This window comes from Poecilia reticulata, linkage group LG20 (assembly GCF_000633615.1).
Source record: "Poecilia reticulata strain Guanapo linkage group LG20, Guppy_female_1.0+MT, whole genome shotgun sequence".
In the NCBI taxonomy this organism is placed as follows: domain Eukaryota; kingdom Metazoa; phylum Chordata; class Actinopteri; order Cyprinodontiformes; family Poeciliidae; genus Poecilia; species Poecilia reticulata.
In genome coordinates this window covers 26,333,477-26,359,555 of record NC_024350.1, presented here as the reverse complement: position 1 = coordinate 26,359,555, position 26,079 = coordinate 26,333,477, and the positions used below count along the sequence as shown (strand labels likewise).

Sequence of the window (26,079 nt, the reverse complement as noted above, 5' to 3'; positions counted from 1 at the left end):
TTAAATGTTTGTTTGCAGTTCAACAGGAAATGTGACTCCACCACATTCACATGGAAACGACTAAACTAAGTTTAATTCATTGAATTATTGTTAATCATTGTAAATATATTGATCAATTATTCCAAATAACACAAAGAGTTTAGATTATTTTAAGTTACAATACGGATGTTTTTCTGTGTCTTTACTCTCCATCCATATCTGACTGTTCCTCACCTTTTATCCACATCAGCAGATTATCACAAACTCTCAAGTCTTCCTTCTCCACCCTCGTTAACAATCAGGCTTTTTCATTTTGAACAGAATAAGGAGAAGTTTCTCTGCCTTTACTGTTGACCTGCACCAAACAGAAATGTTTTCACTTTTGATTTAAAGAAAAATTTCTGCTCTGACTGGATTTTGTGCAAACTTTCTTTTCACCATGAATCTCCTCCTGTCTCATGTTTCTGCTGCACCTTTGGCAAACAGCAACTTTTAAAAAAAACTATTAACCGGAGCAATCATGTAGAAAACAAGACATGAGGATCCGACATTTTCTCCGTCTTGCAGATATGGCTGCCAGAGAAAAACTAAAAACAAAGAAAAAGATTCACACAAACAAAAACGGATCTTTTCCCCAGAGATTCCAGATAATTGAAATGTTTTAGTTTTTAGCTGAAAATGTATCTCAACAAATAATTTCATATTTGCTGAAGTTTATCTTGAGTCGTTGCTGCAGGTTGGGTTCTTCATGTTGTCCCTGGTTGTATTCTTGATCTTGGACCAGATTTTGCCAAACAGAGCACTGGGCAGAAATCACATCGCGTCATCACCCAGCGCAGGCCGTCGCGATGCTTTGTTTTAATTAAACAGTCGGATTCCCCTGGTCCGCACCAGTTCTAAGTCAGCTGCTAGGCGCCAKCCGAGGACACCCGGCTGGGTGTCGTTAATATATAACTGTTATATATTACTGTTATATATTACTAACAGTAATATATTACTGTTAGTAATATATTACTAAAAGTCTATATTAGTAATATAGACTGTTACTAATGAAGGAAAAGTTTGTTTTTTTGCTTTATAAAACATTTGGTCTTGTATAATTTAGTAAAATAAATGAGATTTAAAATTTAAAAAGACTTTAAAACAACATTTCTTGAGGATTTTCTTACTGTTGGTTTGCAGCTCTGTTTGACCTGAGAAAAATAAAAATAAATGTAAAACATGTGACAAAATGTTTTACATTAAGCTATTTTTCATGCATTTCCTTTACTTCCAAGATAAATATTAACTACATGTTGTTTTTTAGTCACTTACTGTTGATGCGTCGCTGTTTTGGACATGGCTATGAATCGTGAACAACAAAAACCTGAAAAATAGTTTGAATCAGATGACGAAAATAATAAAAAATGTTGATTAAATTACTTAAAAACCAACGTTGGGATCTTATCTTACCTAAAATAATTACAAATATCAGTACCCACAGACCGAATCCTCCAATTATTATTGGAATTACTTTACTCGCCTCCATAACTTTCTCTGGGAAGAAAAAAGTCAGATGTAAACTCCTGTGACTGTAGAGGATCTAGTTTTATACACCCTGAGCAGTGGTGTTAATCTGCCTGTTACTGAAAAATAATGCAGTAATAAAAATATCATCTGTGAACCAAATCAAAGCAAAATCATGTGATGCTGCATTACGTCCTTTGATTCACACCAGATGTTGCCTAAAAAGAAAGATGCAGCTGAATGAAGCTAATATTTAGAAAATGTTAAAAATGAAGTTACTAACTTTTACAGAAAGAGGCTCTCTTCCTGTTTCTGCTGCTGCTGACGGTGCAGCTGTATATCTGGTCTTTGAGACTGTCTGAGACCAGCAGAGAGCTGCTGATGCTGTAAAGCTGCTCTGCAGTCTGATGGACCATCGTTGGGCTGTGGAGATCCAGTTCAGACGGAGGATCAGTGGACCAGCTGAGTTCAGGTTTAGGGTAGATCCCCTCTGAGCTGCAGATGAGCCTGTTCTCTACCAGCTTTATACTGACTTTTATTAAAACTGCAAACCAAGAAAATAAATACATCAAGAATAGAGAAGATAAATCTCACTAACTAAAATCTACCACAGTGTTAGGTATTTTCTGAAACCTACATGGAAAAAGAGAACCACAGACAACGTATATGAGTTTTTAACCAAACTTCTGCAGAAGGAGAAGGCACAGTGAACTGCTCCTCCAAGCCGCTCACCATGTGTTCTCAAAATCTTTGGGTAGAGCTTGTCTTTTATTATCAAACTTCAAAGAGGGAGGATAGGCAAGATAGACAGCAGAGGAAAAACAGCAGAGGTCGTAAAACATTTTACCTAAACACAGCAAAGGTCGTAAAACAATTTAACATCTGACCTACGATCTGAGCCCGGTTCAAATCTCGGTCAAACTGTTTCACATGAAGATGAACAGGCAGCTGTGACCTCCAGGTTAGTTCATACACACACTAAAGAAGAGAACACTTTAAACTGACTAACATTAGACTGAATATGAACTAAAGTAACAACAAAATGATAATACCAAAAAATCCCTATCACACAGTAAAGCCAGTCTACCTTGAACCTTCAGCTGAATGAATGTTTTCCTGCTTCCTCTCTCTGTGCTGCTGTAGCATCTGTATCTTCCTTCATCCTGGATCTTCACTCCTCTCAGTTTTAAGGAGGCGTTTCCTCTGGAGATCTGGTCCTTAAACAGAGACGTCCGACCTTTGAACTGCTGGTCCTGCCGTCCCAGCTGGTCCTCAGTATCATAGTAGGAGTGGACATTATGTCCTCCTGATGTTATGAGATCCCAGTGGACGATCGTATCTGAACTGGGATCAACATTACAGGGTAAAATGCAGTTCTGTCTGAAAACACACGTCACTGTGGGATCTGCAGGAGGAAAAGGAGTAAAACCACATATTTACAAAGAGATGTTTGCATTTATTTTCTCTGTCTGGAGTTAAATCAGAATAAACTTTTCTTGTTTCAGCTCAGTTAAAATGACCCACTTTATTTCTATTATTTCTCTGTTAGATCCACTAAAATCTAACGTGTTTGTTTGTCAGAGGTTCATTCAGTGCAGCAACTTTTCTGTGGCATCATGACAGTCAGCAAACATTTGGTGGGACTGATCATCATCTGAGCTCATCAGAACATCTGCAGGTCAAAACTCTTATGAACTTTGTTAAAGCTAAACGTTGTGATGACCTGCTGAAGGCAGAGTATCAGAAAGAGCAGCAACAAAACAGGCCCAATTTCAATAAACTGCTAAATAAAACTTCATATATTCAGCATTTCTATAACAACTGAAGGTAGCAGTTTCTTGACCGTGCTATAAAATGGTATTAAATACGCAACATATTAACTTTTATTCAAAATCTTAGCTTATAAAATTTCAGCTTAGGAAAAAATTCATCTATTTTATCACACACAAAAGAATCTTCACATTTTTGTCAAGAAAAGTTAACTTAATGAATGATTACCTCAGACTCAGTACTGGGTTTTTCTCCACAGGGAAGAAAAACTAAAAGACAACAGTGTTTTTTAGATTTTCATATTACAAAAGCAAAGCCCTGTTTTGATGGCTGGATGTGACGGTTCAGGTTCTGTAATGATTCTGTTTCACTTTGAACACAAAGTTGTGATCTGTGGCTCTCAAACACGAACAGCAGATAAATGTTAAACATTCAGTGCATTTTGACTGAACAGTTATTAAAACAGACATTTCAAACAACATGGTTTCAGTTTGTAGAAGCATTGAGCTTTTAATAAACCTGATGAAACTCAAACTGATTACATAAAATATTCATCACTTCTGGCCATGTTTGCTTCATTCTTAGGTAAAAACATCTCACTCACATTAGGCTGGATCTTTGATATTAGAGCTAAATCATTTACTCACCTCCTCTTGAAAGTGGCCAAGTCAAAGTCTGGACCATTAAAAACATGAAGCAGAACATTTTCACCATGAAAAAACACTGATTAAAAATCCTGGCGCCTAAAAATCTACTCTTAGTTTTAGCTGTGAAGGTGTTCAACCTAAAACTGTCCTGTTTATTTACATTAAAGTTCAGTTCCGCCTTGGAGGTGTGGCAGATGGACCCAAGTCAACCTGTCAGGTTCCATAGAGGATCAAATCCACCTGTTATTATTAGAAACCAACCAGAATGTGGAGATAAAGGAGCAAATACATGACAGTATATGCCACTTTGATTCATCAACGTTTTAAATGATTATCAACCATAATTTAACTGTATTTTAAGCATGTTTATGTCTATTAATTCATGGGTATTATTTGTTGTTACAGAAACCTAAACCAGGGAAGACGGAAACACTCTGATTTTCTCATGGAGTATTTAGTTTCACTTTGTCACTTTGTTGTTTCCATTCAACAGAAAGTGAAAGTTTGTTCATAAACCCGTCAGATTGGTTTTTGTCTGGCGAGACAAAAAAAGGTTTGAGAATCCTTGTAAGATGTCGCTCTGCTAAAACTGTTTGAGGAGAAACCATGAGGGCAGGTGGATCCATGTTTTTAATGTTTTTATCTTTTTAAAATCTCTTTCAAAGTCTCTTTCTCACTGTTTATTCAATGTCACATGTTAATTATGTAAAGCACTTTGAAATGCCTTGCTGCTGAAATGTGCTATACAAATAAAATTAGATTTTATCTACAATCAACCTCCAAAGATAAATGCACATTTCAGGGTCCAATCTGTTCTAAAAGACATTGTTTTACCGTTTTACTGCATCTCAGGGAGATGAAGATCTAACAAGACCCATCACTTTCTTTTTTATAATTTATTTATTGATATTATTTTATTTTAAATATCTAAAACAGACAGTTCTCACTATTTAACTTGTAGTTTATGTTGTAAATGTGAAACTTTTAGCAACAGAGCCCAATTTTCATCTGGACTCCCAGGCAGGATGAAATTATTTAGGAAAAAGATGGAAAAATACTGTAAATGACATGTTTGTCATTTGTTTAAATACACTGTAAATTATCCACATATAATAACACATTTAATTTGTCACCAGCCTCTGTTTCATAGACAGGAAGCTGTTCATAAAGATGTTCAGCTGAAACAGCATCCAGAATAAAATCCCACATAAGAGAAGAATGACTGACTGAATTTTTCCTTCTTAGATTTATTTGTTCTTCTTTAGTTAAAGATCTTGTCTACATATTTAGAGTTGGTTGCATTAAATTGTTTCAGGGTTTTTGGAGGCTTTTTTAATCTTCTGCTTGTTTTAGGACGAACATATTCAGACAGACAGACTCAGGCTTGTTAGCAGCTGTTTCTACTTTTCTCCATTAGTGTGATTAAAATTGTTTCTTCCTTTTCGTTCAGGACTTTTTTTTAAAATTCGTCACCAGAACATCAAGCTGTTATAATCTTCTTCCTGAAGGCCTCAGATGACCTTTAGTTATCGCCACGGCGACCACTCTCACCAAGATAAACTCATGGAGAGCTTTAAAACATATTTTCTTCAGTTATGAGCTCGGTCTTTATAAAATTTATATTACATTTCCAAATGTACAAAGATGATAGAAAAAACAAAACCAGGGTGTCCTTACTTTCTCACATGATTTTCAGATGAAAATATTTCCTCCCAAACTGTTAAACTACAGAAACAAAATTATTTCAGTCAAACAGTTTCCATCCCCACTGAGGTGAACATGAGGAAAGTCATAAAAACATTAATTCCTTTGTGTTCATGTGTGGCTGAACTGGCAACATTTCAAAACTAATTTCAACATTTCATTCCTAAAGACTGTATATATTTATTTTATCCATCCATCCATCCATCCATTTTCTTGCACCCTTTTTCCCTCAGTGGGGTCAGGAGGTGCTGGTGCCTCTCCAGCCAACATTTCGGGCGAGAGGCGGGGTCACCCTGGACAGGTCGCCAGTCTGTCGCAGGGCAACACAGAGACACACAACCATGCACACACACAGTCACACCTAGGGGCAATTTGGAGAGGCCAATTAACCTGACAGTCATGTTTTTGGACTGTGGGAGGAAACCGGAGTACCCGGAGAAAACCCACCATGCACAGGGAGAACATGGAGACTCCATGCAGAAAGACCCCAGGCCGGGAATCAAACCCAGAACCTTCTTGCTGCAAGGCAACAGCTCTACCAACTGCGCCACTGTGCAGCCCTATTTATTTATTTTATTTATCTTTAAATATATTTGTACAGTTGAAAACAATCTAATATTTAAGGATGATATCAATCATTACAACATGATGACTCCTCTAAGACACAGTGATGAAGAAAACTGTTAAAAATAAATGTTTATCTTATTCTCAGTGGATTAAAGTGAAACTATTAACCCTCAACAACTGAAGCAACATTTATATTTGAACGTCATTAATTTAGTAAATCTAAATTTATAGTGAATGTTTGGAGTTTGCAGTCAGGACTACATAGTTCTGTTTTGTTGGAAAATAAATTTTGGGCATGTTTTTCTTTGGACACTTTATTAAACTTAAAATAATACTGTAGATATAACTCAAACAGATTGTACTGGATCTGGAAGATAATCTCTAACTGAGCTGCACTGAAGAAAGCTTTGAAAATGTATTTATTTTATTTTTTCGGAGGGAAACTGGAAGTAAACTCATGAGTGTAACTTCATGATAACAAGTTAAATCCTACAGGATGAGTTTTACTCAATGAAGGACTGTAGAAAAATTTGATGAAGACAAACTGATGAGGCCATTAGTGACGTTTGTCTTACTGTTTGAACATATCATCTGATTGTTTGCTGCACTTTGTGTCATCATGTTTTGTTTTCTGCGCAGATCCATGTTTATAATTGTTAGAGATTTTTTGATATTATCATTTTGTTATTACTTTAGTTCATATTCAGTCTAATGTTCAGTTAAAGTGTTCTCTTCCTCTGTGTGTATAAACTGACCTGGAGGCGCCATCTGCCTGTTTGTCTTCATGTGAAACAGTAAACTGTGTTTCCCAGACCTTAAATTACGTTTCCACAGGTGCCTCCTTATAAACCGGAATACTCCCTATTTTAGAAACTGCCTGTGTGCAGTAATAATTTATCTCTGCTGTCTCCTTTAGCCATCCTCCCTGTTTCTGCTTGATAATAAAAGACAAGCTGTAACCAAAGATCTTCAGGCGCTCAGTGAACGGCTTGGAGGAGCAGCTTGCTGAGTTTTCTCCTTTTGCAAAAGCTTGGTCATAAAATTCATATACGTTGTCTGTGGTTCTTTTAATGAAGGTTTCAGAAAAATACCTATCAATAATCTTATCTGTTGTTGTTATATGACTTTTGAATAAAATATTTCTCCTGTTTTTGCTGCTGTCTTTGACGCTAACATTTCCCTCATTTACTCAGCAGAAACCAGTCTGATGAATCCGAATGACATTCCTGTAGCAAAATATTACACAATGTAAAAGGTTTTATCATTTCATTCAGAACAGAAACAAAAACCAGCCTCATGTATTTTGGTGATGAATGTTATAAAGATGGAGAAGGCATTTACATTTTAGTTGCTTTATTTAAAGAACAAAGTATTTATACAATAACAAAACATTATGTAAAAATCTTTCTACAGAAATGAAAATCATGGTATCAATAAAGATTCTGAGAAAGTTTAGCTGGTAGAATATAAATGCGATGTTTCATCTTCTGCCGCCTGCTGGGCAGAAGATGAAACATACGGTAAAATCTTCATTTAGGAAAAAAATCTGAAATACATGCAAATATGAGAAAGAATTAAAAAATATGAACATATCAAAGTTCATAAATCATGTTGACGGTAAAATGTGAGAATTAAAACATTTTACCATGAATGAATGAAAGGTTTAAAGCTGCAGAGCTTCACTTTCCTCCACTTTCTTCTTGTAGAGCATCATGAATCCAGCAGCTGCTGCTGCTGCAATCACAACACAAACCACCGTCCGTCTGATGAGTTCAGAAACCACCAGATTCTCTGAAACCAAAGAAGTTCAGGAGTTTAGCTTAGAGACTCATTTGTAGTTTAGAACATTAGATTTTTCCCATCTAATGGAGCTTAAATTCTGAATCCCGTTACCTCCAGTCCTCCTCAGATAGAGCTGAGTTATAATGGTCTCCTCATCGTCACTGAGCTCACAGCTGTAAACTCCCTCCTGATCTGAGGTCAGATCCTGTAACGTGAGGCTGCCGGACGCTGAAACGTCCCTCACATGTTTCCTCCAGTCCTCTGAGACGTTGTAGATGTTTCTGTCAGTCTTGGTCAGGATGATCTGAATGTGGTTGAACCTCCAGACCAAACTGGAGGCAGAAATGTTGAAGGAAGAGCAGCAGATTGAGACCTGAGAACCTGAGAAACCCACAGAGACTGAAATGGAAAATAGAGATGAGTTCATGGTTTCTAGACTTTAATGAGAAAGATTGAAGCTTTAACAACATTTAGACAGAAATCAGCAGAGAAATCTTTAATGAATAAAGTGTTGCATGAACATCAACAATAAAAACATCTGCAGAGGAATAAACTACAAATATTATATAAATCAGCATCAATGTAAAAATGTTTCTGTCAATAAATTATATTGACAGATATTAAAGTATGATGAAGTAAATATTGAAGCAATCTGCATGTTTCATGATGAGGTTTACAGTAAAAGTCAAATTAAGTTCATTAAATGTTATCAGAACTTTCTGGACCTGGAATATCTAAAGTTGCTCTCCTCTGGTTCCTCCTGGTTCTGATGCTGCAGCTGTAGATCAGATCTGGACCCGTCAGAGAGCTGCTGATGTCATAAAGCTGATCTTCAGTCTGATGGATCCTGGTAGTTTCATTCAGAGCCGTGTTGGATGGAGGCTCAGTGGACCAGGTGAGTTCAGGTTGAGGGTAGATCCCCTCTGAGCTGCAGGTGATCCTGTTTCCATCCTGATGGATCCTGATGTCAGAAACTGGAGCTGAAAACAAAATGAGAAAATAAAAAAGAGCAACTTTACAGAAAAAAGTATCTGGGAATCCCAAAATAAAAGTGCAACTCTCAGAATCTTATCATTTGAAAGTAATGTTTTCAAATGAATGTGTCCTACCTTCTACTGTAAGGTCAACAAAATGTCCGTCATAGGTGCCATTTATATTTGCAATACACAAATATTTTCTCTCATCATCAACCTTCACTCCTCTCAGCAGCAGATCACCGTTTCCTCTAGAGATCTGATCCTCTGACAGAGACGCTCAGGATCTGAAGCTCTCAGAGTAGCTGAAGTTGCCCTGGTCATACGATACAATCTGAGACTGTTGATTTTCACGTTTCCATGTGATGGAGTCGATCCCGTCATCGATCCGACATGGTAAAATGCAGTCCTGGTTGTGAAGACAGGACACGGTTCCAGTGGCTGCAATAAGAGATAAAAACAGGTGAGAGTTGAGTTGAATGTTGTTGAGGAGGAAACCCAGATCCTCCGAAGGATCAGAGAAAAACCTGCCTGGAAACAAGATCTCAGCAAATAATCTCCATGATCCAGATGATGTTCACTGAACCAAAAGTTCTGGTTCTGGTTCAGCCACTAGTGACACAGTGTGACATTATCCAAAATTTCTCAAGTTAAACGCAATTTGATAAACAACAACTTGAGTGAAGTTAGCCTTCCTGTGTTTATTCTATAGACTCCGGTACATAACAGACCAAACCGCGTCATCATCCGAGCAGGAGAAAACATGGCAACCTCCATGGGTGAAAAATGTAACAAAAGATGTTTATTTTTGAAGTAATTATAAGTTTTAGTGTATCACAAGCAGCAATATTTTATTTAATAGGAAAATCGTGACATATTTAGACCAACATGTTCAACTAATCCTGGTTCCCTTTAAAAGCTGTAGTTTGATGCTAACATCTGAATAATAATAAAATAAAAGCAGCAATAAATGTTTTACTCACCAAAAGTCCACAGAACAGGTAAAAACACTAAAAACAAGAATCTCCTGGTTCTGATCATTTTACTTCTAGTTATCAAGTATTTGCTGCAAAACTATGAAGAAACAAATTATTAACCTGCACCTCAGCTTTATTAAGAATTTACTGTATTCCTAATAATATAATTAATATTCAATCCAGAGTAACTGATGACGTGAAGCTTCATTTATCTCAGAGTTTCTTCTGGTTGTAAGGAGAAAGTTTGTTCTGTTAATTTGTTCTGATCAGCTTTATGATAAAACCACCGGAGGAGAGAAAACATGTCAGGTTGGTGTTTGATGTTTGTGGTTTTCAGAGGAAATCTCACTTTGATAACCGAACAGAGAGAAGCTGCATGTTGGCCTTCATGTTCTGTGATTTCCTGAATATTAAATGCAACAAACTTGTCAGTTTAAACCTGCCTCAGTTTTAGTTTTGTATTATTTAAAACTGTTCAGGTCAAGTAAAGATTAAAACGTTAAAATAATGTTTAGTTAATCTCCTCATTCATCAGTGAGGAGCTTCATGCTGCAGTCCAGCTGCACAGAGTCACAGTTATAAAGATAAAACAATAATCACTCTGATTTCATTTTTTCATTCACAAATTAAGAGTTAACTCAGGTGTTTTCCTAATTTACCTTAAAATAGATTTTAAATCACTTCAGGTTTGATTTTTAAAGTCTGTATCTAAAGAATGTCATGATCTGCCATCCAATAAGTGTTTTGCAATTTAATGAGGTTGTTCTGTTACTTCTGTATAAAAAATTTACAATTTAAAATGGCGAAACCATAAATGTGAATTATAGATGTAAATTTACCACCATCTTCAGTGAAACCAGCTGCTGACGTCACGACTTCCTCCTGAAACCATCAAATTTAAAGAGTGAAGCTCAGAGGAGCAGCAGATGATCAGATCTCTTTACTAACAGCAGATGAACCATCGGATGAAGACGTTCCACTGATACTTTGTGATGAATAAATAGTTTCTGCTGCAGGCCTGAAGTTAACATTTGGTCCAATCTGACCTCTGAACCTTCCTGTTCGCTGCCTTCTGCACACGGCTTGTTGAAACAGCAGATGTTTCCTTACAGCTGCATTTAGAGTTTCACTGACCTTGGATTTTGTTGTTCTTTTAAATTTCTACAATAAAAAACGGATTTTATTGAATGAAGCCACTGGATGGTTCATCTGCTGACATGCAGCTGCTGTGCTGCATGTTATCATGTGTATTAGTGGCATTACGACACATTTCCTGCTAAAAACCTGTTTGGATTCAGAACCACAGTTTGACAGTGGAGAAGCTGGAGGCGTTCAGAGACCCGTTGAGACATGAATGATTAAAATCCTAGTGAAAATCTTGTTCCATCTCATTTTAACCTCCTGGGTGATCTTCAACTGGATCCTCCTGCAGTTCAAAAGTTATTTGCCGACAGTTGACTGGCCGACTGGTTGGGTGAGAAATAACTACATTTCACATCAAGCTAACAAATAGATTCATGAACACAAAAACAAATAATCTAAAGTCTTAGTTTTAAACTCACAGTGTGATTTTATTTAGTTGTAGTTTTTCCCTCATTAATTACAACGTATTAATTAATGGGGAATAATTTTTAGATGCATTTTAAGATTTACAGCCACCTCTGTGGTATTGGTGCATAAAGATGCTTCCTTTTGCTGAACCATCTAATTTCAAAACTCTTTCTAGTTTTTTTTTTTTTTTTTTTTTTTTTTTTACATCCTCCCCTGCAGCTCTTTACTTTATTTCTTTCAGTAAAGGAAAATGTTTTCTCAATTTCAGTTTTCATTATTTTAGTTAGTTTTATAAAACTATAACCTTGATGCTCGCAGTGGTTCCTTCCAGGTGCAGCTCTTCCTGCCCTCTGTCCAGAAACGTGGCTGTTTGGTTAATTCGTTTCTCTAATTTGGTCAGAAACACCTCAAGGATCTGGACTTGGATCTTCTTCTCATGTTTCCCAGTGATGGACTGGTGACCTGACCTCCGCCTCTCACTGTTGGAGATAAAGACTGATAAATGTCACACATCGGCCAGAAACTGCAACATTAGAATTGGTGCAGGAGACGATGAAAACCTGCATGATATGAACACAGTCAGAAATGCGTGTTCATTACTGAGGCAATTGGAAATCTTTTGCAATTTTCACAAACATATTCTCTATACTTTGCAATTTTTTTAAAATTAACTCTTAAAATCATAGTCTTTCCAAATATTAAAGATTTGTAAAATACTTGATGAATGGGAAAAATTAAAAAAGGTATTTTTACTTGTTTTTTTTTTGTTAAGTTAGGCTTCAAGATAAAATATACAGGACAGATTTCTGACTTTGATCAGGTGATCTGATCAAAGTGATTTGATCTGCAGTGCATGTATGATGAGAGACTTGAACTTTGACCAGTAAACATCTCTCCTCTGTTTGTGGGTCATGTGATATTTATTCTGCCTGACAAGCAGTTGAGAAGCAGGAATACTTTAGAATCAGAGCGAATGTCATAAATATTACCGTGATGCTCAGAGAAAACTCAGTAGGATCTTTTGTACCAGAACATAAGTTATACAATAACCATGAAAGTAATAATCAAACTTTAGAAATTGTCTTTTTATTAGCTTACCTACTGAACTCAAATTGCTGATTGAAAACACCTTGTCAGCACTGTTCATGGGCGCGCTTCCATGGCAACACATGACCAGGTGACCTCAAAGAAAGAATGATTACAACAAGTAAATAAATCAAGTTACTTCCCCCAAACACAAAATACATGTACCAAATAAATTAGAATATATAAAGTACACAAAAACCATCAGCTGTAAGGGAGAGGGTAAATCCCTCACAAGTATTTATTGGAGTAAAAGTCAAAAGTAGTTCTCAAATCTAAAAGTATTTGGTGAAAAGTCTGGAATGCTGAGAAACTGATCAGAACTTATGATTTAATTTGAGAATAAATTTGAACAAAACAGGTAAAGTGAATAAAAATACATTTCCAAATATAACTGTTCACAGCATAAAGCTTCTGATAATACTTTCAGTAGATAACAGGAAATGATAGCAGAACTTGTTTCCAGTCAATTTTAACTTTAAGTGATTTTATGGTTTGAGTTAAACATGTAAAATACCAGGAGGCAGAAAATCAACACAGTACTGAGTCTGTTGGGTTTTAGTTTAACTCTTTCTACACATGTTACACCAATACCTCTGAGCCATTAAACTGTATATTTACTGTGTGGTTACTGACCACCTATTTTAAACCAGCAGCCAGATGAAATGATGTAAAAATATGATTGAAATGATGATGCAGCTTGTTGTCCTCAGTGGATTCTGCACTGAAATCTTTTAAATGAACTAAATGCATTAAAATTCAGGATTTCTGAATGTAATTTTACTGGACTTACAAGGAATAACAGACACATAAAACACTCTGAATGTTTAATATTTAGTAACCATGTGATCCATGTTATAAACGCTCATACAGATTCATTATTGCACATAAAAGTCCCAGTTTTCCCTTCCTGGTTCCAGTTTCAGCTGAGAGCAGCAGAATCCAGTCTGCAGGTTTCAACATGTTCAGATCATTTCAAGCTCGTTCATGTTTTCACATTCAGAGGATCCGGTTGGCTGATCAGAACATTTTTACCATTAAATGACTTCAAGTTTAACAGATTCTGCTGCTGCAAACAAAGCAGGAAATTATAAAACTTTTATTCACTGATTTCAGGGAGATTTTGGTTTTTATGATCATGTTTTTACTCCATAATCTCTATCCATCCATCCATTTTCTTTCACCCTTGTCCCTCAGTGGGGTCGGGAGGGTTGCTGGTTCCTCTCCAGCTAACGTTCCGGGCGAGAGGCGGGGTCACCTGGACAGGTCGCCAGTCTGTCGCAGGGCAACACAGAGACACACAACCATGCACAGACACTCTCACACCTAGGGGCAATTTGTAGAGGCCAATTAACCTGACAGTCATGTTTTTGGACTGTGGGAGGAAACCGGAGTACCCGGAGAAAACCCACCATGCACAGGGAGAACATGGAGACTCCATGCAGAAAGACCCCAGGCCGGGAATCGAACCCAGAACCTTCGTGCTGCAAGGCAACAGCTCTACCAACTGCACCACTGTGTAGCCCCCATAATCTCTAATAGACACTAATTGCATGTTTTAAATGTGTAATTTACAACAGTAAGTTTGTTTTGTTTCTGATGTGACTGAAGCTGTTCACTGATCAGCATTTTTGATTTGATCAAACTTTGTTTTTTATCTGTATTTGGGTTTTTATCCAGGGTGTTAAAGGGAAACAGCTGATCAGTCTAAATGTCTGTAAACACAGGTCTTCAAGTTTTCAAACTTATAATGTTTAAGTATGAATGTTTAACATGTTTTGTTTTTCTACATGTGAAATCTGATCTGGGTCTGATTTTCTCATCATTTGATTTGTGTTTTTCTTAAGTGATGAAAGAATAAAAGTATCTCTTATTGTCCTGAAGGCGATGTTCATGTGTCATAACAGCAAGTTGTAAAGAAAATGAAGCACGTAGCTTCATAAAAAATTAAAGTACTAAAATATAAAAATTAAAAATTAAGTTTAACATACTGGAGAGTAAAGTTAAAATTGTAACATAAAATACAGATTTTTATGTAATTTCTACACTTTACTCTTTTTTTTGTCTTTTTGCTTTCATTAAACTCTTTGATCTGCATTTATGATTCAGAACCAAAGTCTCTGAATTACAGGCTGTCATTCTGTGTTTTAAACTGCAGTTTCTAATATAAATGTTGAAAATGTTTGTTTTATTATGTAGATTTAAATAAAGTTTATTTTTCATCTCTCCTGTTTTAATTATTTAAATGAACTATAAAAATGGCCGATATTTTAAATACAGAGTATTTTATTTTTTTATTATTTTACAAAGTAAAGCCATAATGTCTCTTTGTTGTTACTGAGGGAAACTTGATCTAAATGGTCTAAATCCAGATTTGTTTCCATTCCATTCAAGTCTCAGCACGTCGAAGGAGGAGCAGATTTGATGAAGAGATGGAAAAGAAGGAAGTAGATTTTTCTGCTCCTCTGCACATGAAATGCGTCGGGAACATTATGGAGTGAAAATCTTTGTGATTCTTGTGATCACAGAGTGTCTTTTCTTTTCTTTCTCCTCATCAGGTGAGTGTTTTCGGTTCTACTTCCAGTTTTAGACGATTATGATCCTCAGTGAAGGATTAACATGTTTTCTCAGAGATCATGGAGCCTGATAACTCTGCACGGTGCAACATGGTGAAGAGTCTATCTGGACCTTCCCTTCATGTGTGCATTACATTTTATTTAAATGCAAACATGGTTTGTTCATGCGAAGATATTCTATTTATTTTAGCTGAGAGTCTTTCTTTGTATTTAGATCAGTGGTCCCCAAACTTTTTCCTATGAGGGCCACATAACTTTTCCCTTCTCTGGTGGGGGCCGGAGTCAGTTTGTAACAGAAAAAGTGTAACACGTTTATCGCCTGCGCTGCTGGAAATTGTTGACGGTGGGATGGTTGAGGGGGGTTTGCAGCAAAGTAACTTTAACATATGAATTCCTCCTCATATGTTAACATAAAGGCTCCTTTTGAAGTATAAGACACGTGTGTTTGTTATCTGCTCTACCGCTAGCAAACAACCGTACTGATTACATAACATAAAAGTCAAGCAGTTCCCCAAAAGTCCAACAGATGGCAGCAGCAATGCGCCATGCAAAACAAAACACCCTCAGTTTACAGGACACACTTCCTGCTAAAGAGCCCCCTGGTGGTTGAAGAAAAATCCACATATAAACCGGAAAATACAATATATGAAAAAAAATCTGAATTCTCTCTGGTATTGTTCAGGGGGCCGGACCAAATGTGGCGGCGGGCCGAATCTGGCCCGCGGGCCGTAGTTTGGGGACCACTGATTTAGAGATTTAGGAGGGAAACTAAACTCACATTTTGCACCAACAGCAGTTTTTATTCATGATCTGTTTCCCTTCAGTCAAACTGAATAAATCCTGATTTTTCCTGATTCTCTTCTTTACTGTCTTTCAGATTCAGAGATGTCCTGTCATTTCATGCAGAGCTGCATCCTCCCCTGTAGTTTAGATAATGGAGATGAATTAATCATCCACTGGTTTTATATGAAAGGAGACCTAAATGTTCACTCCTTCTACCAAAACCAAGACCAGCTGGGAAACCAGAACCAGCGCTTTAGAAACAGAACCTCACTATTCAAGGACCAGATTCCCAGAAATAACTTCTCACTGAAACTAACAGGAGTGAAGCTTCAGGATGAAGGCAGATATCATTGTCTCAAGAGCTCCACCAAAGGATTCAATGAGTTATTTATCAACCTGAAAGTTGATGGTAGGTCAGACTGGATTTAACCAGCAGAATTAAATGTTTTCATTCATCTGTTTCTGTTTCTAATTAATTCACATGTTATTTTCCTATTTGACCTGAATGACTATAAATAAACCTTTTGATCAGCTTCAGATTTACTGAGATGAATTTCTTTATAAGCTGAAATACTGAAGCTAAGATGGAGACCCATCAACTTATGTTAAACACTGCAAACATTTAATTTTACCAAGTGTTTGTGTCTTAGTTGAGCTGAAATAAAACAAAACTGACAAGTAACTTTCCAGCAAGATAGGAGATTAAGTCAATAAAGACTTAATCTAGATTTTTAAAGTACTAACTCCACAGGCAGATTATTTAACTTACACCATGTAAAAATGTCTTGTAGTAAGTTGTAATATGACTTGTTATAAGTTAAATAACCTGACAGTTGAATTGTACTTAATATTCAAAAGTTATTGACTTAAAACCAGCTCCTATTTCTTGCTGAAACTTTTCTTGTTAGTTTTTTCTCATTTCAAGTGTCCTAAGATATTTGTGCTAAAAATCAAACCAAAAATACTTTTGATTTTGTGTTTTTGCAGTGCAGCAGCATTATTTACTGACAGTATCTTCATCCATTGAGATGCAGAGATAAATGCTGGTGAGGTTTAATCAATTGTTTCTCCTGCAGCTCCAGTTTCTGACATCAGGATCCATCAGGATGGAAACAGGATCACCTGCAGCTCAGAGGGGATCTACCCTCAACCTGAACTCACCTGGTCCACTGAGCCTCCATCCAGCACGACTCTGAATGAAACTACCAGGATCCAGAAAACTGAAGATCAACTTTACAACGTCAGCAGCTCTCTGACGGGTCCAGATGGTCCAGATCGGATCTACAGCTGCAGCATCAGAACCAGGAGGAACCAGAGGAGAGCAACGTTCAGGGAACAATGTGAGTGTTTTGTCTCTTTAATAAATTACCTCCATGTTAGCTTTAATTTTAGAGAAAAATACTCACAATAACTTTAACCGAATCCTTTCATGGCATCAGAACAAGCAGCAATGAGCTGCATTAAAACTTTTCTGTCTCTAAACTTTATTGTCCCACCTGTCTGCTTCCCTGCAGCAGTGACCAGCGCCCCCTACAGGACAACAACCCTCCACTGCTCTGACTCCAACTCGTCTGCAGCCAGCCTGGTCTGGAGGTTCAACGATCAGATCATCCTGAGTCAGACGGAGCCCAGCGTCTCCCCCAGAGTCTCAGAGGCCTGGAGGAAACATGTGAAGGTCGAGTCAAGGTCAGGAAGCCTCACCTTACAGGATATGACATCACAGCGGGAGGGGGTCTACACCTGCGAACTCAGCAACAAAGATGAGACGATTATTACAAAGACCTGTGTGAGGATCAACCAAGGTGAGGTCAAAGGTCATGGCTGTCTGAACGACAGTTAGGAAATGACAAACACTTTTTATTAAAAGTTATTAATTCAGAAAAACTTTCCTGTTTTTTATTTCAGAGAGTCGAACTCATCATCAGATCAGCATCATCATCGGTGTTGTTGTTGTTGTTGGTGTTTTTATTGTTGCAGCAATAATCATATGGAAGAAATGCTGTAGAAATGGTAAAATAGCAAATTGATTGATTTCTGTATTTCAATAATCTGTTTCTCACTAATAGTATTTTCTCATCTCCACAGCAGGAGGAGCTTAAGCTGCAAAGTGAGTAAAGATTTATGTCCAGATGATGAAAATATATTAGATATATTTTAACATTACATCTCATGTTAAAAATGTTCTTAGGTTGAAACTCACCTTAACATAAATTGAATCATGAATTTTTGGAAACCTGTTATTAATCAGAGAATAATTTTAATATTTTGATCTTAAATTTCAGAGATGTTGAACTTCAGAGTCCTGAAAGTTCACATGAAGCTGCAGCTGAATGACGACTCTGCTGTCCTGGATTTTAATAAGTGATGTTTTGTCAAAATAAGACAATAATTTTTACCAAAATAATTACCATGGATCTTTGGCTTAATCTATAAAGAGGGAAGGAGGAAGCAACAGTCGATTGTTCACAATAAAAATTCAGATTTAGTGTTTTGGATAGAACTATCCTGACGTGTCCTATCAGAGAAATGAGCTGCGCAGTGGAGCAGAGGGTAGAAATGTTGCCTCCCATCAGGAAGGTTCTGGGTTTGAATCCTGAGTCTGTTCTCCCTGTCAGGTTCTTCCTGGGTACTCCAGCTTCCTCCCACTGACCAGAAACATGAGGTGGTGTGTGTCTCCGTGTGTGTGTGTGTGTGTGTGTGTGTGTGTGTGTGTGTGTGTGTGTGTGTGTGTAGTTGCCCTGTACTATGATGAACTGCTGACCTAAAACCAATGTTTTCTTTATATCACGTCAGTATTAAACCAGTTGGGTTTAAAAAGGAAAACTTAACATGTTTTAAATTTTAAAACAATTTAAATATTTCAACATTATGAGTAAAATAAAAACTTGGCAAAATGTTGACAAAGTTGCATTAAATTCACTGATTCAATTTATACCCAAAACCGCAATAAATTTCTTTGTAAAATCTAGTTGAAGTTTTTATAATTTGTTGAATTATTTTCTTTTCCTGAAATGTTGTGATTATTTTCTCATTAATGTGTTTTAATATCAAGTTGTTTTGTCCTGTTACTGAAGATTTGATGAATGTAGCTTTTAATTTAGAACAAATGATCGACTCCTGAAGTACAAATGGTGCAAATATTTTCTTTTATTATTCTGTACATGTAAAATGATATGTGGCTTTAACTAAAGTGTATTTTTCTTCATCTCTGCTGTTTTATTTAGTGCAGTAAAAATAAAACTTTCAGTTAGATTTTAAAGTGCAGACCAGCATGATTTAACACAGATAAATGTTTTTAATCATTTTCCTTTTTCAAATTAATTTTAAAACATTTTGTCTTTTGTCATCAACCAAACTTTAGGAACACATTTCTGCTGCAGGTCAGTTATTAACTCATCAACCACAGAGACCAAACTTCTGGTCAGGATCAGTTTGAAGCAAAAGTTTCACTGAAGCAACATCAGGATTTTCACTTTAGTCCAAACAGATCCTCTTATTTACGCTGCAGGAGTTTTTTCTGCGCCGGCAGGCGACCGACCAGCACGATGTTCAAACAGGAACTGAACCAGGAGGAACGAGGAGCAAAGCAAAGTGAAGAACTGGTTTCATTTCTGGTTTTACTGTGAAGATCCGTTTGTTCATCAGATCAACATGGAGAAGTTTTGTTTTGATTCTGATTATTGTTTTTCTCACTAAAAAACTTCCTCACTGAAAAAATGACTTCTTGGTTCTGTAAATTTTACCTTCAGTTATTATTGAAATTTTACAACAAATTTTTATGTTATGTTTATTTTAAAATTTCACATTATATTTATTGTGTTACTTGAATTAGCTTGTCATGTTATAAACTTAATCTGTCACACCAAGTATTCTGAACTATTTTAATATTTCTAATTTAACAAATGCATAAAATGTGGTTAGGCAGCAGGAGGGAACCTGATGTAACAGGTTTATGTCCAATAACATTTTATTTGCAAAGTAAGAGAACATTTTGCTTAAATGTGTAAGTAAAATTGACAAACATCTTATTACAGAGTAAAATTAATTCAGAGTTTTTCAAGTGAAAGTTATAAAACATTTCTGAGTGCAAAGTAAATATTACTCCAAATGAACTGGAGCAGTTATTTTTTTATGTTTGATGTTCATCTTTAAGAATAATTCATTCAATAACGTGATGGGTAAAAAAATGAATCAAAATTTCAGATTTATTTTCTAAAATCATTGCATTTATAGTTTCAGCTAATAAAAATAAATCTGTTTTAAAATGTAACAGATCAAACAAACAGTTTCTGAGCTGAGCTGCTGTTTCTGTTTGCAGAGCGACGAACGTCACACAGCAGATGGTTGTTGACTCAACTCCTGTTTGTCCTCTGCGGCTTCCCATAAGGAAAACTTAGACGCAAACATGTCATGTATTTGATATTGATCAGGAAAAACCAGTCAGTCCTCGGAGACAAACTGTTTCTTCCCGTTGAATCTGGTTCATTTGTTCCAATCAGGTCTTTGATGACATGAAGCTGGAAAATGTTGAGCTGCTCCGTCTTTCTGCTGAATCTGCTGTTTCTGTGGCTGAAGGCCGTTTGGTCTGCAGGTCAGTAAACGATTCACTGATGGAGGAATATGATGCAGATTTCTAGGATCGGTCACCATCCTGTTATTTATCATTATGAAATCTTAGCTGACGATGTCTTTGTTTTAGTTAAACGTCTAAATGGGTTTTATATGATATAAACTGAACTTAACCTGAATTTGTGACACAAACAGGAACAATAGACCTGATTTTACATTGTTTTACTGTTCATTAATCTGAACCTGTGTAATTATAAATCTACACTACAGGCAGTAACAAAAAGAGCAAAATCAATAATCAATAAGTTCAGATGTTTAACAGACTATTTTTAAAATCCAAGTTATTAAATTAATTTTCATAGTAAAGCTACAGACAGCTGTAATTCTTTACAAAATCAGAAATAAACAATTACCAGAAAATATGCAGGAATTGTTTAATATTAAAGATAATTTTTTTATTAGAATTAAATCAGTTTAAAATATTTAAATTCAGAGTTGAAGCTTCTGTGTATCAGTAAAGATATGAATAATAAACTGTTTATCACATTAACATGTTCTTATTGCTGAATATAATATATAATAACAGTAAATTATTGTTGAAATTTTTTTATTGATGCTAGTTTAGATATTTTTGCTGAAATTTAATGAAATAATTGTTCATCCATGTAAGTAAAATTAAATATATCCTCTAAAATATGGATTTAGTTGTTTTATGTCTGAATTATACATGTAATAAATGTGATATTATGTAAGTGGTTGAAGGGTTGAAACATTGATAAGTTTATTTTTCCTCAAACTAAAATTAATTTATAAAAATAAACATTTTTGATGTTATGCTTCGCTATGTAAATATTTTATTTTCATATTCAAAACAAACATTTGACTCATTGCTGTCAGATTATGTTTAGTTTTTATCACTATATTAATGTAACCGAATTGCTAACATTTAGTTAAAATCTGATATTATTTATTTTCTACAGCTCTGCTTCTCTCTAAAAATGAAATCTTAACCACTGCTGTCCAAACGTTTTGTACATGAACCAAAATCTTCAACTCAGAATTAGTTATTAAATATTTTTATAAAATAAATTACCTGCTTAACAATAAACAAAGCATTTATTTTTTAAAATAAAGATTTATTTTGTGAGCAGGAGAAGTTTGTGTCTTTCTTAAATTGCAGTTTGGATCGTTTAAATTTACATTAATTTAATCTCCTGATAATATCATGAAGAGATAAAAAGATAATTTTATTAATATGTTTATTATAATAACATTGTAAAAGGCTTTATAACTTTACATTTGGTAACTCCATATGAAACAACAGATTATCCTGTATGTCTAATCACCAGTATATGAATAAATAACGATCAGTTATTGAGTAAATCTGATCATTTATCTGTTTCAGATGATTATTGTTTCAGAATCTCCTCAGTTCGTCTCCAGCTGTTCGATTGGTCCGTTTACATCCAGAACAGATTAAATATCCTCCTGATGTCTGACATTATTGATTATTGTTTAATCAATAAGAAAAGATTCACCACATTAAGATGAAGCTGATGCTCTATTTAACATTTGTTTAGTGGTTTGGATTAAAAATCTCCAACCTATAAGGTAAAACTAACTGGTTACTTTCTCTCCCTTCCTGGAGCGACCAGGTTCCTTCCAGGCGTTTAAAGGTTCAGTTCTCAGAACTCGCTGCTCGTTTCCTGACACTTTACTTTGTTTGACTTTCTGAGAAACGTGCAGGATTCCTTCTGCTTCTTATTTTCTTAAAGATTACTTTGCCACTTCCAAGAACCGGACATTTTGAAACATGAAACATTTCATTTCATTGTCAAGCTTCCATTTTTCCCTCAAAGTCTCAGAAACTACAAGTTATTTCTGGATCTCACCTCTAAAGTAGCATTTCAGAACTTAAACATTATTTTGATACATTTACTGAACGCCTGAAATCAGATTTTCACACAGAAACGTTGATATTAAACTCCAGTTTCAGGTCCAAAGCTAACCAGGGTTAGCATCCTGGGAAAGCCCCAGTTTGACTTCCTGATGGTTGAATGTCGACACACCTGAGTTTATCACAGTCAGATCAGCTCAAATTAATTTCTGCAGGACGTTTTAAAACAACCAGCTGAAAAAGATTCGATCCGAGTTTCATAGTTTAAGGGTATAAAAATGTCTAAAACATTAAAACATACATAAAATATATACCTTCTTGTTCTGTACATAGAAATAATTGAGCTAATTATAACTGACAGGAACATTTTAGTCTGATTTAAGTTTTTTATACAGTGTATAAAAATAAATGTGTGAAACACTAGTTTATAGTTTCATACATTTGTTTACTTTTTCATATTTTTATTCAGAATTATTTACTCATATCCTTGTCAATAAATTATTTTTCATGATTTATGCTTAATATTTTTTAATTTAATGTTATTAACATGATAATATCTGATGTATCTAATATCTATTTTTGCTGATTCCACATGTTTGTTGCTCTTCAGCAGTTTTCTAACGTTTAACTTCAAAAACTTAAAAGTATTTTTGTTGAGTTTCTGGTTTAAATATTTTGAGCACTAGAAATAAAACAAAACTAATAATAGATTCACTTATCTTTTTATTTATCTTGGGAACATATCTGTGCAGTGGAACTAATAGTTTTTCATCAACATTAAAGTTTTATTTATTTGTGTTAGTTGCTTTAAATGTTAGTTTTGTTGTATTTTAAGTGAATCAAAAATATTTACACTAGAAACTAGACAAAGTACTTGTTAAGATTTTGTGTTTTTGCAGTGTAGATCATGTTTTTCTTGGTATTTAAGTGTTTTGACATGTTCTAATATGTGTATTTCTATCATGTATTTGCTTTATTTTGTTGTATATTTTAGTTTCATGTCTCCATGTTGTGTTTCAGACGTCGATGTTTCCTGTGTCTACATGGAGAGCTGCGTCCTGCCGTGTCGCTTCCACAGCAGCAGAGAGATCCACATCCACTGGGCTCAGCTGAAAGCCCGGCCGGTTCCGGTCCGCTCATTTCACAGCGATCAGAGTGAGCCGGGTCAGCAGGACCAGCCGGGTCAGCAGGACCAGCCGGGTCAGCAGGACCAGCGCTTCAGAGGCAGAGCGTCTCTCTTCTGGGATCAGATCTCCAGAGGAAACGCCTCTCTGCTGCTCAGAGGGGTCAGAGTTCAGGACGAGGGGCGATATGAGTGCTTCACCAGCAGCTCTGCTGCTAACAGTCACTCATTCATCAACCTGATGGTGGACGGTAGGAGAAACACTCACTGCTGCAGGAAACATTTACAGATCCTCACTTTTCTCTTTCCTTTTTTCTCGCAGCTCCGGTGACTGAACTGAAAATGGAAGCGATGGGGAACAGGATGAGCTGCAGCTCAGAGGGGATCTACCCCAGTCCGGAGCACAGCTGGTCCGTTAGGGCTTCGTCCAACACCAGCGTACAGAGCGCCATCATAGTGAGCCGCACCGCAGAGCAGCGCTACGACATCAACAGCTCCCTGACGCTGTCGGAGGGCGTTTCCTTCCTGACCTTCAGCTGCAGCTTCAGCACCAGGAGGAGCAGCAGGAAGGTCACCGTCTTCACACCAGGTGATCTGACTGCAAATCACCAAATATTAACAAGGATTTATGTCGATTTTTAGTGCAAATATCTCGGCAGACCTGAAATAAGGCAAACAAATTATTATAAGTATATTTTCAACAAGATATAGCAACTTATTTATGTGAATAATTCCTTAATATTGATTTTTAAAAGTACTAGTTTTACTTGCAGATTGTTTTACCTTCAATTCTGGGAAAATATCTTGTGTGGAACAATTACTTTTTAATCAATATTAAGGAAAACGAAACTAACTTTTCAGGAGGAGCTTATTTCAGGTCAATAATTCCTTAATATTGATTGAAAAAACCTTTTAAATCCACTGACAGATTATTTCTTTATTAGACATTTTTCTCTTGTTATAAGTGAAATAAAATGGAAACATGGTGAAATATTTGCACTACAACTAGATACAAATATTTTGTGTTTTTACAGTGTAAATTTGCACACCTGATTTTGGGTCCTGGTTTAAGTTTCTGTCAGCGTGCCGGAAGCGGAAGTGACCATCAACTGCTCGGCCTGGAACCTGACCGTGACGCGGCTCGTTTGGAGGTTCAACCGCAGCCGGATCGTCCTGAGCAGCAACCGGACGGACGGCGGCCACAGCGTGACGGAGGCCTGGAGGAAACACGTGAAGGCCGTGACGGCGTGGGGCGGCCTGACGCTGCGGGGTCTGACCGCCCAGCAGGAGGGGCTGTACAGCTGCGAGATGAGCAACGAGGAGGAGGCGGTGATCAGCGGCACGGTGCTGAGGATACGGAAACACCCGGGTACGAACCCAACCTGGCAACCCGGGAAACACGGAATCACCTTAAAAACAGCGAATAAAACAAACTGAGTGAATTAATGAGGGTCGCAGGCTCAGATGTCTACATACACCCCATTAATATTACAATACTTCAAAAACCTGAAGAAATTTACATTTATTAAATTCGGTTAAGTGACGTTAACTCAAATCCAATTGAACTGAAGCAAATGTAACTGGAAAAATTAAATTGACTTGAACAGATTTAAATTAAATTACACTGAACTGAATTAAAAATATATTGAGTTCAGTTACTTGAGTTTAACTGAAGTAAAACACATTTTATTAAATTAATTTGAGTAAATCAAATCGAATTGAGCTGAATAGTTTGTCAGGATTTATGCTGAAAATCCTTCAATTTTTTCCAAAATTAAAATGTTTCATCTGCAGAAACTCAACAGGAAATAAAACAACAGCATCATATAATATTAATATAATTTACAAACAGCAATTAAAACATAAATATAACCAGAAGACTGACTGAGGACAATAATCAAACTGAATAATAAACAAAGAAGAAAAATGCTAAAAAATACCAACATATAGTAATAATATTCAAGCATATAATTAAATGTTCAGATGAGAAAATGTAAATGTTTCATATTTATGATGCAGATCAAAGTATTTACTGTTATGGTGTCAATCTAATTACATATTTGTCATAGTAATGATGAGGGTATGTAAACTTCCGGCCACAAACGGTTCTTCTGTGACAGAGTGTCTTCAGTCAGAGGTCTCCTTCAAACCGCTGCAATACTGACTGCTACAGTCTTTGAAGAAGCTTGTCTTCAGAGCTAAAGCCTTTACTTTGAAAGGGTTTTTGTTGATGTAGTTGCAGGTTCCTCCTGGGTTCCTGCTGCTGTCGGCGCTGCGGCTGCTGTGGCTTTACTCACAGGAACAGCTGCCCTCCTGCTGCTGCGCTTCCTCAAATCACAAAGGTCATTTCACTCATCATTACCTCCAACATGCTGTGACGTCAGATACAACGTTCAATAAACATGCAAAAATTACTTTTAAACATTCATTGCACTTATTCCAATCATTGGAAATGTCACACAGACAGAAACGTGGGAATATGGAAGAATCGTGATTCTGAAGTTTTAAACACAGAATCTAATTTGTCTCCCGTTCTTTTCCTCTCCAGGAGAGTTTAGGAAGCAGCAGCAGCAGCAGCGGCAGCGGCAGCG

The 26,079-nt window shown here is 36.3% G+C and overlaps 3 protein-coding genes across 4 annotated transcripts; 2 read left to right on the top strand and 1 right to left on the bottom strand.

Annotated features, from left to right (window-relative positions):
- Positions 1-7,835: 7,835 nt before the first annotated feature.
- LOC103457039 (CD276 antigen-like) lies at positions 7,836-9,706 on the bottom strand. The gene is made up of 6 exons (XM_008396945.1): positions 9,661-9,706; positions 9,284-9,370; positions 9,065-9,196; positions 8,681-8,935; positions 8,067-8,354; positions 7,836-7,964 (listed from the first exon to the last, which is right to left on the bottom strand). Exons 1-6 carry the CDS (start codon positions 9,704-9,706, stop codon positions 7,837-7,839), a joined length of 936 nt encoding a protein of 311 aa, XP_008395167.1. The 3' UTR covers position 7,836.
- A 5,307-nt stretch (positions 9,707-15,013) lies between these two features.
- LOC108165689 (CD276 antigen-like) lies at positions 15,014-19,104 on the top strand. 2 transcript variants are annotated; one of them, XM_017301817.1, is made up of 7 exons: positions 15,014-15,098; positions 15,994-16,308; positions 16,976-17,239; positions 17,414-17,701; positions 17,805-17,909; positions 17,985-18,006; positions 18,182-19,104. In XM_017301817.1, exons 1-6 carry the CDS (start codon positions 15,017-15,019, stop codon positions 17,996-17,998), a joined length of 1,068 nt encoding a protein of 355 aa, XP_017157306.1. In that variant the 5' UTR covers positions 15,014-15,016; the 3' UTR covers positions 17,999-18,006; positions 18,182-19,104. The 2 variants fall into 2 exon arrangements, 1 of the variants encoding a protein (XP_017157306.1); XR_001776011.1 differs by having other exon boundaries at positions 17,805-18,006.
- A 1,095-nt stretch (positions 19,105-20,199) lies between these two features.
- LOC103457020 (butyrophilin subfamily 1 member A1-like) lies at positions 20,200-23,844 on the top strand. The gene is made up of 2 exons (XM_008396926.2): positions 20,200-20,490; positions 23,386-23,844. The coding sequence occupies exons 1-2, from the start codon at positions 20,424-20,426 to the stop codon at positions 23,817-23,819; spliced, it is 501 nt and encodes a 166-aa protein (XP_008395148.1). The 5' UTR covers positions 20,200-20,423; the 3' UTR covers positions 23,820-23,844.
- The last annotated feature ends 2,235 nt before the right edge of the window (positions 23,845-26,079 follow it).

Bases quoted from the DNA above. Each gene is read 5' to 3' on its own strand.
- LOC103457039 (XM_008396945.1), bottom strand. From the start codon at position 9,706: ATGGAGGTTGCCATGTTTTCTCCTGCTCGGATGATGACGCGGTTTG. The intron at 9,197-9,283 runs GTGAAAATCAAC...CGTCTCTGTCAG, and splicing joins CGACTCCATCACATGGAAAC to AGGATCAGATCTCTAGAGGA. The intron at 7,965-8,066 runs GTAACGGGATTC...CTTTGGTTTCAG, and splicing joins CTATCTGAGGAGGACTGGAG to AGAATCTGGTGGTTTCTGAA.
- LOC108165689 (XM_017301817.1), top strand. From the start codon at position 15,017: ATGCGTCGGGAACATTATGGAGTGAAAATCTTTGTGATTCTTGTGATC. The intron at 16,309-16,975 runs GTAGGTCAGACT...TTTCTCCTGCAG, and splicing joins TATCAACCTGAAAGTTGATG to CTCCAGTTTCTGACATCAGG. The intron at 17,240-17,413 runs GTGAGTGTTTTG...GCTTCCCTGCAG, and splicing joins AGCAACGTTCAGGGAACAAT to CAGTGACCAGCGCCCCCTAC.
- LOC103457020 (XM_008396926.2), top strand. From the start codon at position 20,424: ATGTTGAGCTGCTCCGTCTTTCTGCTGAATCTGCTGTTTCTGTGGCTG. The intron at 20,491-23,385 runs GTCAGTAAACGA...GTTGTGTTTCAG, and splicing joins GAAGGCCGTTTGGTCTGCAG to ACGTCGATGTTTCCTGTGTC.